This window comes from Nannospalax galili, unplaced genomic scaffold (genome assembly GCF_000622305.1).
Source record: "Nannospalax galili isolate Female #2095 unplaced genomic scaffold, S.galili_v1.0 scaffold215, whole genome shotgun sequence".
Taxonomy (NCBI): Eukaryota; Metazoa; Chordata; class Mammalia; order Rodentia; family Spalacidae; genus Nannospalax; species Nannospalax galili.
The window spans coordinates 1,950,219-1,965,920 of NW_008338533.1; the positions used below are offsets into that span (position 1 = coordinate 1,950,219).

Consider the following 15,702-nt stretch of genomic DNA (forward strand, 5'->3'; position numbering starts at 1 on the left):
ACTCTGCCCTGTATGGCATAGTTTTCAGTTGCTATCTTCTTATTTTATTGACCAAATTATATTGAGAAAGTTCAGTAATAGGCATGACTCATCTAATAGACTATTGAACAGCAAACGAACAACTTCAAAATTACTTTTGGATCTGAAGGATTAGCCCCAAATTACCGGTCACAGGGGTGAACTCGGTGGAGCTTAATGTGTACTTTGAGTTCCCATGGCCTGGGGACTTCATACAACAGATGTTTCAGGGTGTGTGTGTGTGTGTGTGTGTGTGTGTGTGTGTGTGTGTGTAATTTCTGCAAACTGAGGAACTAGAACTTTCATAGAGGCTACGGAGCTTGATTATTTAACTAAAATAGAGATTATTTTTAAAGTTATGGACATGACTGATTTCTAAAAGTTTTCATTCTGACCCATGCTGGCTGTGGGGTAGTTGTTCTTAAATGCAGTATGCGTACAGATTAAGTAATATAAAACAAACAACAAAAAGCCTAGCCAGGCCTGGTGATACCAGTTTACAAGTTCAAGGCTAGCCTTGGGGGTTGAGATGGATCAAGGCCCCCAGCCTGGGCATAACATATGCATAATGCATACATATATCTGTAAAATACTCAGCCTTTAAAATAATGTTTTCAAAGATGAAATATGAGTGCTTAGAGATGTAAAGCCACAGTAAGCGAAAGAGCAAAACTCCATTTAACAAGGCTGGACCTGGGAAAGTTAATTAGCATGGCCGTGGCTCTTAGTTGTCAGGTTCAGAGCCCAGCCTAGACCCTGGCCTGTGATTTATAAGCTTGAACCCCAAGTTCAAGGTAAAGAAAGGCTTTAGTGTTCTGAGCCACAGTCCCTAAATCTGCCAAAACTCCATGGTCTCTAGAGGGCTAATTAAGAAAAACTGCACTTAAATTATTTCCACATTTCAAGAGTCCCCCACCTCTGAACTCAGAATGTGGTTGAGAGGTGTGACCCAGATATTTTTGTTTCCTCCCAAGGGGAAAGAAATAAAGAGTTGGGGGTGAGCTGGCAGAGACCCCTTCACACAAAGCTGCCAGACTCCATCTAGACAAGGGGGCAGCACAGTCCCCTGTCCTTTGGGCCTTAGCAGACTGAAAGACACCAAGGCTGTTGTCACTTTAAACCCACTGCCTGGCCTGGCACGGCGCGGTGCGGTGTGTGCCCAGGGAGGACTTGTTGAATGCAATTACATCCATAGGCTGAAGTCGAGCGCTCTTGCATCTGCCAAAGGTGGTGGTGTGTGGGTAACTCTCCTTCTTAGAAAGCTTCCACGTGAATACAACTATTCCTTAGTGTGCATCTGAAAATGCCCTTAGCAGTTTAAACGTGGTGCATTCCCTCTTGGGGGTGGGGTGTGTAATTCTCGTAGATGAAAAGTGACAGGAACCTGCTGCATTGTTCCGAGGAGCGGAAAGTCAGCAGCATGGACGTGGAAGCCTGGCCCACCCTGCGTTCCTTCCCAGAACATTCCTAGGCGCCCTTATTAAGTCCTCTAGATGCGCGAGGCTCCAGACTGACCGCCACGTTCCGCGGAGGGCAGAGGAAGGGCAGGATGGCGGCCTGGTGGGTGACGCATTCCCAGCCCGTGCCCCGGCGCCGGGTCCCTGCAGCTTGCAGGGTGCACGGTGCACAGTCCACCTGCAGCAGGCGAGCTCGGTCTCGGGGGACGCCTGCTTCCTGCTCCCCGCCCCCACCGGCCCGGCCTTCCTGGCAGTTCTGCAGGACCCGGGCACAGGTCCCGCCAGGCCGCCCCGCTCTCCGGCCACCCTCGAGTGACCCCCGACAGCCGCCCGCTCTCCCCTCGGAAGGAAAACCCGCCGTCCTCACGCCCCCTCCCCCCCGCGCGCACACGCACACGCGAGCGCACACACACACACACACACAAACAAAAACCCAAATCTGCCTCTCGGTTGCTACCTGCAATGACGTTTTCCCCTCGGGTCCCGCCCCTCCGGGGGCTTGGAATTTTGGGATTGGTCAAGACGCTGTGGAGACAAGGCGGCCATTGGACAGCGCGGCGCTGATGGACAGCCGGCCGGCCGCGCCCTCCCCCTCCCGGAGCGCCTGTGTGCCGTGTTATGCCGGACGAGAGGGAGGCGACCGCCGCGGCCGTGCTGTTTATTGTCCCTGTCGGCCCGCGCCTGTGAGCCCCGGGAGGCCTTCGAGGAGGCGCCGGCCATCGAGGCGGCAGCGGCGACCGCGGCGAGGACTCTGCGTGAGGAGAAGCGGCGCCTCGGCCGCACAGCGTCTCGGAGCTCGAGGCCCCGCCGGGCCGCCCCGGTCTGCGCCCGCCCGCACCGGTCCCCGCCGCCGCTTTGCCGCCGCCCCTTTGCCTCAGCGCCTGCCCGGGAGCGGGAGGCCGCAACGCCGGCCTTTCCCAATCCTCGGCCGCGCTAGGCCCGAGCGCCGCGCTCGAGTTTGAGGGCGGCGGGCGGCGCGGCCTCCTCGTCGGCAGCTCGGGACAGGCTATGGGGCGCGGGTAGCGGCGCGGCGCTCAGCGGTCGGAGCGAGCGGCCCGGGAGCGGGAGCGGCCTTGGGCCTGCGCGGGAGGCGCTGCCATGGCCAAGTCCGGCGGTGCGGGCGGCGACGGGACCCTGACCTGGGTGGTGAGTGCGGCGCGCGAGGGTGCATTGTTCGAGGGCGGCGGAGACGCGCGGGCGGGCGCAGGGCCGGGCCCACCGCTGCGCCTTTCTCTCCGCGCCTGGCCTGGCCTCGGCGGGGCTCGGGCTGCTGCACAGGACGCGCCTAGAAATCGGGGTGCACCGGGACGTGGTGCCTCCCGCCCTGCCGGGTGCAGGCGCTGCGGGAACCGGGAACCCGGCCCGGGCCGTGTGCACGGCCTCCAGAAGGCGCGTTCCGGGGGAGAGGGCACCCAGGTGACTTTGACAGCCGGGGAGGCCGAGCCTTCCGTCTGCTGGGGGATTAGTAAGAGCTGCTGACGTCAGCATCGCAGGTGCAGCGGGGGCCGGGGCGACCCCGGGGTGCTGAAGCATGGACTCGGTGGAGTAGGGGGGTGGGGGGCGTTGCACGTTGCAGCGAGGCTGGAGCACGGTTCCCAAGACCTCAGAGCGCACAGCCGGGACGTGCCCTGTGCAAGCCTCCGACGGGGAGGGGGGCAGCCAGGACAGGAAAGTTGTACTTTTCAGGGACCCTGACCGCCCCCCCAATCCCCATCGCCTGCCTTTTAACTAACCATGAGTCTCATTGTTGGGGTGAGTCTGGAATAGTTGTGCATGTGCAGGTAGTGGGCGTGCGCCCAGGAAGGTGCCCCATCGCTGCTCTTGCTGTTCCCAGAACCCCGGCCACTCACTCACCCGGGCCTTGGAGGCCAGCAGCGGGCTGTCTGCAGACCTGGTTTCGTTGCTGGACCGTAGGTTGGCCTTCGATGTGTGGCAGCAGCATTTTAAAGTGCTATTATCGACTTTGTGGATATCAGCTTATCAAAGTTATCAACTTTGAACGGCCACTCTTCAAGATCAGTGGGCATCTTTACTGAAGAAATGGAGCAGAAGTTGGAGGTTTTCATTCAACGTTAGGAAAATCCGTTTGGAACTAAAGTGACTTCTTGACTAAATCTATTATAAAGTAGATTATGGGAAGTGCAGTGAGTAAAGTGAAACAGATTTGATCTTCTAAAGTTTATCTTGTTGAATTAGTTTATTGAAAAGAGGCACAATGGAAGTCCTCTCTTAGGTTCAAAGCTTACTTTAAATTGGGTTATGTGAGCATTTTGTTTGCAATACACCTCATAGGGTGCTTTGAGAGAGAGAGAGAGAAGAGACAGAGACTGTGTAGCTTAGGCTGAATCTGAACTGGTGATCCTCCTGCCTTAGCCTCTTACTGCTGAGATTATGGGTGTGAGTATCCCTCAGGCTAGGCCTGGCTGCTGCCCTCAGTGGAAGGCGATGATTGAGTTCTCTCTGGGCTTTGCTAGAGGTTCAGATCTTGTGTGCTGCAGTGCGTCTTGTAGGTGAGATATTTTGCAGGAATGAAGCCTTCCTAGTTCTGTTTGTCAGTGAGTGAGTCTGCACCACAGTGCTGGTTAGTGATCCTGTGACACTGTCCTGGGACCATTCAAGGGAGTCACATTTGCAGTTGATTTTTACAAGAAATACTTTTTAGGTAGGTGAAGAATTAACTTTCCTTTGTGGTGTTTGGGGACTGATCACAGTGGCATCTGTCTGCACTCGTGGAGGTAGCCTCATGTTGCTGGTGGGCAAGAAGGTAAATATCGAGTTAATCCCTGTCGTAGGCTGGTGACAGGCTGTGTATGAACTTGTGGTGGGATGCATGTTTGTGTGGTCCCGTGTTGAAGATGACCTCTCACTGTCAGAAACCCTGAAGCAGAGTGGTTTAACAGTGCCATTCATTTCCGCCTTAGTAATTTATTTGGGTTGCTTTTGGTTTGCAGTGTCTTAACGGATTTAATAATTAGTGAGAAATATGGTATAGCTATCCAGAGTTCAGATTGACACTGGCTGTGAGGCTTTGCGTTGACACACTGGTCAAGCAGTTTCTTGAATTCTTAGCTCATTAAATGATGGTCTTTCATCCTGCTGGTTTTTATCAGCCTGCAGTAAATGCTTGTGCAAGGACTAGAATACACTTATGACTATGGACACCATGTTTTGAATAATGCTTTAGCTTGGTAGACTAAAAAAAATGCTGTAATAGATCAAGTATCTGAAGAAGTGGCAGCCTGGCATTAGGATTCAGTAAAATTCAGCTCAAGGTCACCCACCTTTCTCATTATTCTGAAGTAAAGCAAACCCAGATTATATCACTCCATCTGTAAAACCTTTATCTATAGAAGCTGTTTTTCTTTAAAAAAAATTACAACATTATAGTTTCTTTAAAAATATGTGAAATAGTCCATATAATTTTTTTCTGTGAATATTTTTATACTTTATTATATTTACTTTTTGTGTACATGGATGTGTGTGTGTGTGTACGCACATACCACAGTGCATAGTGTGGAAGTCAGAGGACAACCTGTGGGAGTTGCTTCTCTCCATCTGCCTGTAGGTCCTGGGGAAGGAATTCAGGCTAGGAGGCAAGTAGTGCCTTTAGCTGCTGAACCTTCTCGCTGGCCTTTACTGTGGATATTTCTAACTAAAGAAACTACCATGTATCTAAGCACAGTTTAATATTTTGTTTTGCGAACTTTATTTTAGTGAGTCTTACTATAAGTCTGTTCCTCAGCCAAATGTTCATAGTCTATGTGTCCTTTCCACTGAGGTTAATTTCCTGTGATGATATGATCTCTCCCTGTTCCCTCTGCAGATTTACCTTTCATCAGAAATGCCTATTTTCCTTCTCAATAACATCTACATATTTTTCTTAAAAATATTAAGCCGGGTAGGTGGTGCATACCTTTAATCCCAGCACTCGGGAGGCAGAGGCAGGCGGATCTCTGTGAGTTCAAGGCCAGCCTGGTCTCCATAGTTGAGTTCTAGGACAGCTGGGGCTACAGAGAGACCCTGTCTCAAAAAAATTTTTATTTGCATTTTATGTGTATGAGTTTATTGCCTGCATATAGGTAAGTGCACCTGTGTTGTGCAGTGCTGGTGGAGGTCAGAAGAAGGTGTCAGACCCTCTGAAATTGGAGTTACAGACAGTTGTTAGCCACCATGTGGGTGCTAGGAACCTGGGTCCTTTGCAAGAGCACTCAGTGCTCTTAACTGCTGAGCCATCTCTCCAGCCCCACATCTAAATCTTAACTGTTCTTTAAGGCTAGCTTACAGTCTCACCAAACTTATTTTTCAGTTCATGCTCTTTTTAAAATTGAATTTTTGTTACTCTATCGTAAAACTTAAGTCCTTTTAGGGAACTTTCATGACTGATAGTTTTGTCCTAACCATAACACAAACCTCTGGAATCAGAGACCCATGTTTACATCCCTTATGGTGTTTGCAGAGATCTGGACACATAATCCATTCCAGTTATTGTTGATGACATGGGTTGACATGCCGACTTCCTGAATCTGTCATTAGACAGCAGTTTAGGTGGCAGTATTCCTCAGGTAAATTCTCAAGTAAAGGTAGCATTGCAGTATTTAGAAGTACTTTCTTTTTTTTTTTTTTTTTTTTTTGTCTTTTTGAGACAGGGTCTCCCTGTAGCTCCAGCTGGCCTGGAACTCACTATGTAGACCAGGCTGGCCTTGAACTCACAGAGATTCTCCTGCCTCTCAAGTGCTGGGATTAAAGGCGTGCACCACCATGCTTGACCTAAAAGTAATTTTTAAAGAAAACTGCTAACTTTCAAAATAGATGTGAGATTGGTTGGTCACCTGCAGTCTCATGTCTATTTGATACTTAGATGGTAAAAGTTGCATTTTACCAATACACTTTTAAAAGTGAGCCTCTTGTGCATGTTTTTAAAAACCTTATTACAAATAGGACTTTTATTTTACTTTTTAAAAAAATTTTATGTGTATTCGCGTATTGCCTACATGTAGGTAAGTGCACCCGTGTTGTGCAATGCCCATGGAGGTCAGAAGAGGCTGTCGGATCCCCTGGGACTGGAGTTACAGTTTTTAGCTGCCATGTGGGTGCTGGGATTTGAACCTGGGTCTTCTGCAAGAACAACCAGCGTTCTTAACCACTGAGCCATCTCTCCAGCCCCAGGACTTCTATTTTAAAGACAATAATTCCCCATTTGTGGAGAAGGAAACAGGACAAAGAGACTAGGTCAGTAGTGGGCAGGCACCTGGTGGAGGCACATGGGGGCTGTGAACTGCTGATTCTTCGGTGTTCTTCACAGCCTGCTTCTGAAACATCAGAAACAAAACTTTTGGACCCTGCTAGGACAGAGCTCTGGGATATGCCTATCTCTTTTGTCTGTTGACCTTTTTACTTTGACGAAAACGTTAAGGAATGTATTTCCTTTTCAGGGTGCATGTACCTCTTATAGTGTAATGTTTGGGAGGTTTCTGGAGGAAGTGTGTAGATGGGAACTTGTTGGTCTGTGTTGGTTGAAGCCCATTTCCTGAGCTCTCAGTGTCTACAGCGCCCTGTTAAAACTGAAGAGCTGCTCAGCACAGTGTTCTCTTGTAGAGACAGAGGTGGCGGATAACCAGGGGTAAGGTGTGTCCTTCCTCCTTTAGCTGCTCTCCTCCCAGCCAAGGGTATTTGTGCCTGTGTCAGCTCTGGGCATAGGACCTTCTCTCCCTGTACGCTTAGGTTTTGATTTTCAGTGGCCTGGCCAGAGTAGTCTCTGGAGTTAAAGTCTGCTCAACTATAGGAGCAAATGAGGCCTTTCTTGCCGATTTCTGTTATAGAAGCTCGTAGATGTTTTGGGAGAGAAACTTTTGTGTTGGGGTTAGTGAGCCTGTGGACAGTGCTCACACCACATGTGTCTCAAACAGGAACCTTTGAGACCAGGCATCTGAAATGTTAATTTCTGCTTTACTCTGCCAAGGCTGCCAGTTTATTTTGGTTTTACTTACTTTTGCCCAGACAGTAATAAGAACCTTGGGCTACCGATATAACTAGGTATAAACAGTTCCTCTCAACAAAGAAGCATTCAGCTTTATTCTAGCTTAATTATGTTTTCACACGCATAGATTAATAAGCTTTTAACATTCCTTCACAAATTCATTCTGGAAAATTAGAAAACATTAAAGAAAATAAAAGTGACCCACATCTCTGCTCTATAATTTTTGTTGGTATTCTGTTGGTTGTAGTTTGTGCTCTGCCCTGTGCACACATTATATACCTAGTTTTCTGATGAAATGGACTCGTATTCATTTGTAACTCACTAAACATTATAGTTATTTTTTATTTTTCATTTATGTTAGTATGTGTGTACCTACTTGTATGTGCACCGTGTGCATGCAGTGCCCATGAAAGCCAAAAGAGAGTATTGGATGCCCTAGAACTGGAGTTACAGACAGTTGTGAGCTGCCCAGTGTGAGTGCTGGGAACTGAACACAGGTCCTCTGCAAAAGCAGCAAGTGTTGAGACATCTCTGCAGCCTCACGTTGTGTTTTTGAGACAAGGTCTTGCTGTGTAGCCCTGGAACTTGCACTTTAGCCCTGGCTGACCAAACTTCTGCCTCCCAAGTGCTTCGATTACAGACGTGTACCTCCGTGTTCAGCTTAGTACTGTACTTTGATAAGACACTAATGTAAATTTATAGAAAACCTGTACTGATAGAAGTTTCTTTTTAAAAATAGTTTTACTTATGTGCATATGTGTGTATCCATGTCCAGCACTGGGAGCATGTGGTAGCACAGCATGAGCTCCAGTGGCTTGAGCAGACCCACCCTAAGTCCTCACCACATGTGGCTCTCCAATTGGGTCCACTCGTTCCTGAAACTCTTCCTGGCAGATGTTCCCCAGGCTCCTGGGATCTCTAAAAGCCTGGAATCTCCATTTCAGGTCAAGCTTCACCCTTACAGCTTAATTCACAGTTTTCTTAGGGTTTGCTTCCTGTGGGGAATCTAACGCTGCTGTATACTGCCTGGTCGCATAGACTTTTCTAAAAAATCTCGATGGACTCCCCCGTGACCCTGTAACTTTTGCATTCTGTACATCTTCAAAATCAGCACCATGTGGACAATCCCAAGTTCTGCTAGGTTTAGGTGTAGCCTGGCCCCTTTGGACCACAGCTGTAGTTGCCTCTGAGTACTTGGACAGCTGAACCTGGAAAAACACTTTCTAGGTGGTCCTGTGTGGATAGAGCCCTCCCAGGGCACTTTGACTTTAAAGGGAAATCTTTTGCATATGTTTTCAGGTTGGTGTTTCCTAGCCTGTGGTGGGTGGGGTCTTGCCTATTTCTCAACGCCTCTAAGCAGCTTCGTTGTCTCCCAGTGCAGATGCTTGCCTCCATTTAACCTGGCACAACCTCTCTACCTTCCTGGCCTCTTGGCCTGCCAGTATTCCTTTTCTGACCAAACCACACATCTTTTCATGTCTGTCTTCTCTGCTTTCTGCTTCGTAACCCTGACTAAACGCAGCCAGCAGTAACCATGCCATAGCCCAAGTTTTTATGCTATCTTGAAATTTCTTCTGCCAAATTATGTGTCCATTTAATTCGGCTACACTCCAATTTCCAGGATAGAGCAAAGCATTCATAAATTCTCCTTTGAAATGTAGGATGGATGGTCAGTTCCCAGTGGCGTCCTTGATCCTGTCAGAAATCGTGTGGTCCTCACTGCCCGCCTTTCTGCTGACATTTTGGAGCTCCCACACAGATCATCCATAAGTTCTGTTCTAGTTCACATACTCAAGGTCTTCCAATTGTCTCCCACAAACCAGTTCCAGAGACCAGACCAGGCTCAGCTTTCATCACCACAGTGACTCCATGTCTTTGGTTCCAGGGTTTTTATGATTAGTGACTTTTGTGTTGCTGTGACCACAATGTTCGACAGAAACAACTTCAAGGAGGAAAATTTTATTTCAGTTTCAGAGAGGTTCAGTCTGTCATGGTAGGGAAGGTGCAGGTGTGGCAGAGCCATTCACACCGGGACTGAGGAGGTAACAAGCAGTGAGTGTGACCTTCAGTGGCCAGTCCCTGCTGCCCTGTGTCTGCAGGCTAGTGCCCACCCCTAAGGGTTCCACAGCCTCTCCAGTAGCACCACTAGCTGCAGAACCATCATTGGAAACATGCACCTGTGTGAGACACTTCACATTTAAACCATAGCAAGGGCTTGCCAGTTTTTTTGTCTAGAAAAAAAGAAAAAAAATGAACTCTTATTTTCATTTACTTTAAAAACTAAAAAAAATTCTTCCTCTGAGATAGCAAAAGAGATGACTTATCATATACAGGTTACACTTGGCCACAGCTAAGAACAGAATAGTCCAGGTCTAGAGCAGAGGCCTGGCAGGAACTGCTTTGTTTGTAAGCAAGGCAGGTCTTCCCAGTGGCGATACCAGTGATCAGGTGGTAGTGAAGCTCCAGAGAGACGAGCCGTCACCGGGCGTGTGTAATCCAGCCACGAGCGCCAGCATCCAGCCTCCTGCAGCCCTGTGGGAGCGCAAGCCACCTCCCCTGGCCCCCATCTCCTACTTCTCTCACTCATCTGTGCTGTCACTTCTTCCTCTTCTCTCACATCACAGGAGTCTCTACAAGATGCACTGAGGCTTTGATACACTCATCCTGTCTCCTCTCTCTGTTAACTTTAGATTTAGTTCTTTTTACAGTTTCTTGAGGCATAAAGTTATGTAGTTGGTTTGGCATCTTCATTTTTAGAAATATAAGGCAGTTTGACTTTAGCCACATTCCGTAAGTTGTAGTTACTTTTGTTTTCACTCATCTCCATGTATTTTCTAAATTCCCAGTGGTTTCTTCTTTGGTTCGTTAATTGCATGCAAGTATATTGCTTGATGTCCACACTCTGGATTTTCTGTGTTCCTTCTGTTGATTTCTAGTTTCATGTCTTCTGCTGTAAGTCAAGACTTTAAATTGTTTTGTGGCTGACATGATCTGTGTTAAAGAATGTTTCATGTGCTAAAGAACGCGTCTTCATCTGTTCTTGTATGGAGTCTTCCGCATGTGTCTGTTAGGTCTGTGGTGTGTTTCAAGTCCTCTGTCTCCACATGGATCATCTGTGTGGATGTTCTGTCCATGACGGAACATAGAGTGTTGATGTTTCTTACCGTCACGCTGTTGCTGTTTCTCTGTAGTTCTGTCAACATTTATGTCATATCTGTGCACCTAATGTTAGGTGCGTCCATATTCATAATGATCTTTCTGGTGAATGGTCTTTGTCTCTTGTCACAGCTTTTGTCTTAAGCGTAGCCCATCTATTTTATGTACATGTGGCCCCACTCTCTTTGGCTCCTGTTGGCATGAAGTGCTTCTCCTCCCACTTGTAGCCTGTGTGCTCTAAGATCTATGGTGTGTCTTTGGGCAGCAGATTGTTGGATTGAAAAATCAAATTGGCCAATTTATGCTTTAACTGGGGCATTGAGGATATTAACACTTGTGACAGTTACTGGTAGGAAAGGACTTCTTCCTGCTGCAGTTTTCTTTATATCATAGCTTTTTTAAGTCTCTTCTTTCTTGCTCTCTTTTGTGGTGATAATGTTTTGATTCCCTTCTCATATTTTGTAGATATTTTCTTTGTTTTTACCATTGTAATTACATAAAACATCTTAAGGCGATAACACTCAATTTTCAACTAATTTTTAATGTGACCAGTTGCATTTAAAACCTTTACACTGGTTTGGGTGTGGTGGTGCACACCTTTAATCCCAGCACTTGGGAGGCAGAGGCAGGTGGATCTCTGAGTTTAAGGCCAGCCTGGTCTACATAGTTCAGGTCAGCTGGAGCTACAGGGAGACCCTGTCTTAAAAAGACAAAACTCAATTCTACACTTTGCTGGGCATTGGTGGTACACACTTTTGACCCCAGAACTCTGGAGAGAGGCAGACAGATCAAGACCAGTCTGATCTGTGCAGCAAGTTCCAGGCCAGCTGGGGCTATGTAGTAAGACCCTGCCCTCCCCCACCAAAAAAACAACCAACTGCCAAAACTCTACACTTTCATACTTCTGCTCTTCCTCATTTTATCATAGATAGCACAAATTATACTTTAATATTGTTATAATTTAACAAATCTATAATCACTTTGTTTTTGTTAAGAGTCTAGCCAATATTTTAAAGCAAGCTATGTCCCTACTTAGTATAGAAGGTTCTATATTTGTCTTCATTGTTAAGGTTACATTTTCGTATGGCTTGTGTGGTTTTTGCTTCGTCTTGAAGGACCTTCATCAGCATTTCTTGCTTGATAAATCTAGTGGCCCAATTATTATTTAACTTATTTTTTTTTCTTTTTTTGCACAGGTAATGTTCTCTCCTGTGGGTGTTGACAGTGCTTGTAGGTTATATTTGAAACATTCAGAAAGCACCTACCTGAATATTGTCACATTTCTTTACATCACGATTTAGTAACTATTAAGTTATGTCTACTAAATACAGTGAACAAAATGGTATGTTTATACCATTCCCTTGTAAATAAGGCTTTTGTGCACAATAGTAACAAATGAAATTAATGTATACCATGATATCAACAAGGGAAAAACCTGTTGTTTAAATAAACTCTTCTGTTCATAAATAAACTTTTTTTTCAGTACACATTTACAGACCTTATCAATAAAAAGAAACTGTATATCTATATCTATCTATCTATCTATCTATCTATCTATCTATATATTTTTTTTTCTCCTTTAAAAAGAAAATGTTAAGATATGGACCATACAGGAAAATTCTTATTTCTTTTTAAAACTAAAACTCGGTGCCAAAGAGAGAGCTCAGCAGCCCTCTTCTGGCTTCCATGGGCATTGCATGATGCAGGTACACTTAAATACAGGCTACACTCATATACGTAAAATAAAAATGATAAAGTATTAAAAAGAACTACAACTTAATTTTTATTTAAAATATTCTGTAAGACAGTTTTGGTTGGCCATTTCTTATATCTGTTGCATAACTGATAACCATATACAAACTCTCTTGTGTAGGTGGTTGGCTTGCTTACTGCTTTCAGGATTCTTTCCTTTGTGACCTTTCTTTCCTCTGATGCTGAGAGTTGAACTCTGCCCCCTGAACTATAGGCAAGTGCTCTGCCACTAAGCTAAACTTGGGGCTCTGTCTGCGACTTCAGTGCTTTGACTATATTGTCTTAGTATAGATTTCTTTAGTTTGGCCTGGTTTTGAACTGTTTGAGCTTCTTGAATTTGAATTCTGTTTCTGTCCTTTCATCTGGAAAGTTCTTCAAGTGGGCTCTTTGCCTATTCTTCCTCTTCCTCCCCCTCTGAAACTTGTGATACCTGTGCTCCTTCATGGATGGTGGCCCACAGGTAGCCATCCTTCAGGCTACTTGCAGCTCTTAGTTTTCTTCATTCTTTTATGTTTAGCTGGTTTGCCTTTGACATTCCTGTCTTCCTGTTTTCTGCTTTTTTCTCTTAGCCTGGCCAAGTCTGCTGTTGAGTCCTAGTGTATTTTCAGTTACTGAATTCTTCAGTTTCAGGAACTTGGCGGAGTCTTCATTTGTTACCTGCTGGTGCTGGTTTTCTTGTCTGTCTGTGCTCATTCCTTCAGTGTCCTCAGTGCCTTCCAAGTGTTGGAATTACAGATGTGAGTCACCCCATTCCTTGGGGGAAATCCGGGCAGATTTACTTTGTAAACTAAATGCTTTTTTGTAGCTCTTCCTCTCTTTGTCTCTTTTGTCTCTTTTGGAACTTTGGCGTTTACAAGCTCAGCCCGGTCCTTTTTGCAGTCTACTTTTATCCTGAGTTTCTCTATCTGATCAGCTCGTCTAGAGAAGCTGGAGACTGCATCCCTTTCCTGAGGATGCCCTCTGGGTTTGTTCATGGCACCTCTTTCTTGAAGGCGTTCATCTGTATCTATATGGGCACTCTCTGGGATCTCTTCTGCCCTCCTTTGTCGGTGCCCACACACTGTAATAAGCTGTGGTACTAGAGCTCCACCTAATGTCTGTTTATGGTACTGCAGACCCAGCAAGCCCCTTCTTGCCAGTGCTTAGATTTAGGAGATACCACCAGTCCCTCTTGGTAGAACATTGCCCACCTTTTCTTTGAAGGCACTTTCCGTTTCATTGCCTCCCAAGGAGAAAAGTTCTGTTTCTTCTGTTATGCTTTGCTGGGTAGGGTGGTGAAGGCCATGGGCTTGGGTGAAGTTTTGTGTTCTCCTGAGGTACGGGACCTCTTAAGTGTTTTCTAAATTTACAAGGGCAAGTGGTTTGCATATGTGGTTTAATCAGTGTTTCTGTGGGAAAAGGAAGTTAGGAGTTTCTTACTCTACCATCTTGTTGACATTACACATATGTGTTCTGATTTTTAAGGCATCATCTTAGCAAGAAAGACAATTCTTTGAACTTCAAGGGGTTTGATAAGCTCAGACCAAAAACCTTTTTCTCCTATAATCCATTTGAGAGCAGGTGGAAAGGGAGGACAAAATGGCAGCTGTTTGCCAGGAGGGTGTGGGAATGTGGTGAGATGTTGGAAATGGTCAATGCAGGCCTTTACCCTTTGCTGTCTTTCTCTGGATGCCTGTTCAGTTCAGAGAAGTCCTTGGAGCCAAATTTGAAATCCAGCTTAGGGAACACAAACCTCTGAGTTAACCTTGAAGATATTTTCTTTGTGTTGGTGTTTGTTTAGAGAAGAAGCCCTGATGGGAAAGCTTTTCTCTGTGTGGCTGTTGCATGTCCCTAACCTTTGTGCTAATAATCATGCACTTTGAATCGAAGTTCTAAGTTATTGCAGAAAGTCACCAAACTTTGATTTTGCAGGTCTGCCATCTTTGAGTGTTTTAGACAATGGTTTTAGTCCTGATCTTTGTCGTAACTGTTCTGAGACCTGGATTAGTTGTGTTTCTCATTGCCGAGACAAATCGCCTGACCAAAACAGCCTGAGGAAGAAGGGCTGAAGGCATGTCCAGCATGGAGGGGGCGTGGCAAGGGAGTGGCTCTAGCTGTGGGACCTGGAGCACATGCCTGCTGGTCACATTGCATCTGTATCCAGGAAGTTCAGAGGACGGTCCCTGGTGCTCTGCTTGTGCCTTGTTTTTGTTCAGTCCAGTAGGGTGGTGTGCCCATAGGCCCCTGGGGTCTTCCCCTTCTCAGTTAAACTCCTCTACAGACATCTCCAGAGATAGCCTGAAAGTTTTATCTTCCAGGTGATTCTAAATCTCATCAAGTTGATAAGATTACCATCACAGGGCTCATTTTAAAAATAGTTCTTGGGGCTGGAGAGATGGCTCAGCAGTTAAGAACACTGGTTATTCTTGCAGAAGACCTGAGTTCGAATTCCAGCACCCACATGGCAGCTAACAACTGTCCGTAACTCCAGTTCCAGGGGATCCGACAGCTTCTTCTGTCCTCCATGGGCATTGCACGACACAGGTGTGCCTGCTTACCTGCATGCAGGCAATACACTCATTCACATAAAATACAAATAATAAATAAAATATTAAAACTACATTTACTTTTATAAATTATAATAGCAAGGAACATTATTAGAAATTTGGGAACTGGCATTTTAAAATGTAGTTTATGCTTTCGGCCTGCTAGTCCGTCATCACGTTTTTGGCAGAAACAGAAGATGGAAACCTTATGGAGTAATTATTTTCTTTTGTCCAAAGCTGTTTTCATTTGATTCAGCAGTGTTAGTGGGTAAGCGCATAAGTGAGAGAATATGATGATGTAGCACAAAATTGGTAAAATTAGTTTGTGAATCAGTATTAAATCTCTTTAATATTATATAAAATTCATGCCCTTGGGGAATTATAGTTAATATTTGAATTTCCTTAAGGTTTGTTACAGGTCTTATTTTGGTTTAGATTATTCAAGTTAATGTATTTTGATTTTCATGCATATGTAATGACATTTTAAAAGAATAACTTTTAGAGATGGTCTTACGTTTATGTCACGAACTGAAACCAGGCCATTTTAATTCCGTCTTTTTAATGAGATGTTGGATTGGCCAGTATTGGGGAATGCGGAAGGAAATCTTTGCTGCTGTAGGTAGGTGGGAAGTCTGTAGACTGGGACGTTTGACTTGGTTCTCAGGTGCTGTAGGGATAGTTAGGATTAGTACTGCCAGCTTCTACATTCAGCCGGCAGAGCAACTGGAATCATTAGGTGCTTCAGTATTGGGGCACCAAAGATGACCTCAGGGGACCTCCTAAGATGTGGAACTTAAGAATTTTGTAGCTATGCTAT

The 15,702-nt window shown here is 45.7% G+C and overlaps 1 protein-coding gene across 1 annotated transcript in view; it reads left to right on the forward strand.

Moving 5' to 3' along the window:
- Nucleotides 1-2,373: 2,373 nt before the first annotated feature.
- Top2b (DNA topoisomerase II beta) overlaps nt 2,374-15,702 on the forward strand; it is a 64,317-nt gene continuing 50,988 nt past the window's right edge. The window contains exon 1 of the mRNA XM_008833142.1: nt 2,374-2,621. Coding sequence (XP_008831364.1) covers nt 2,574-2,621 — 48 coding nt within the window. The 5' untranslated portion in view covers nt 2,374-2,573. The remainder of the gene's footprint in view (nt 2,622-15,702) is intronic.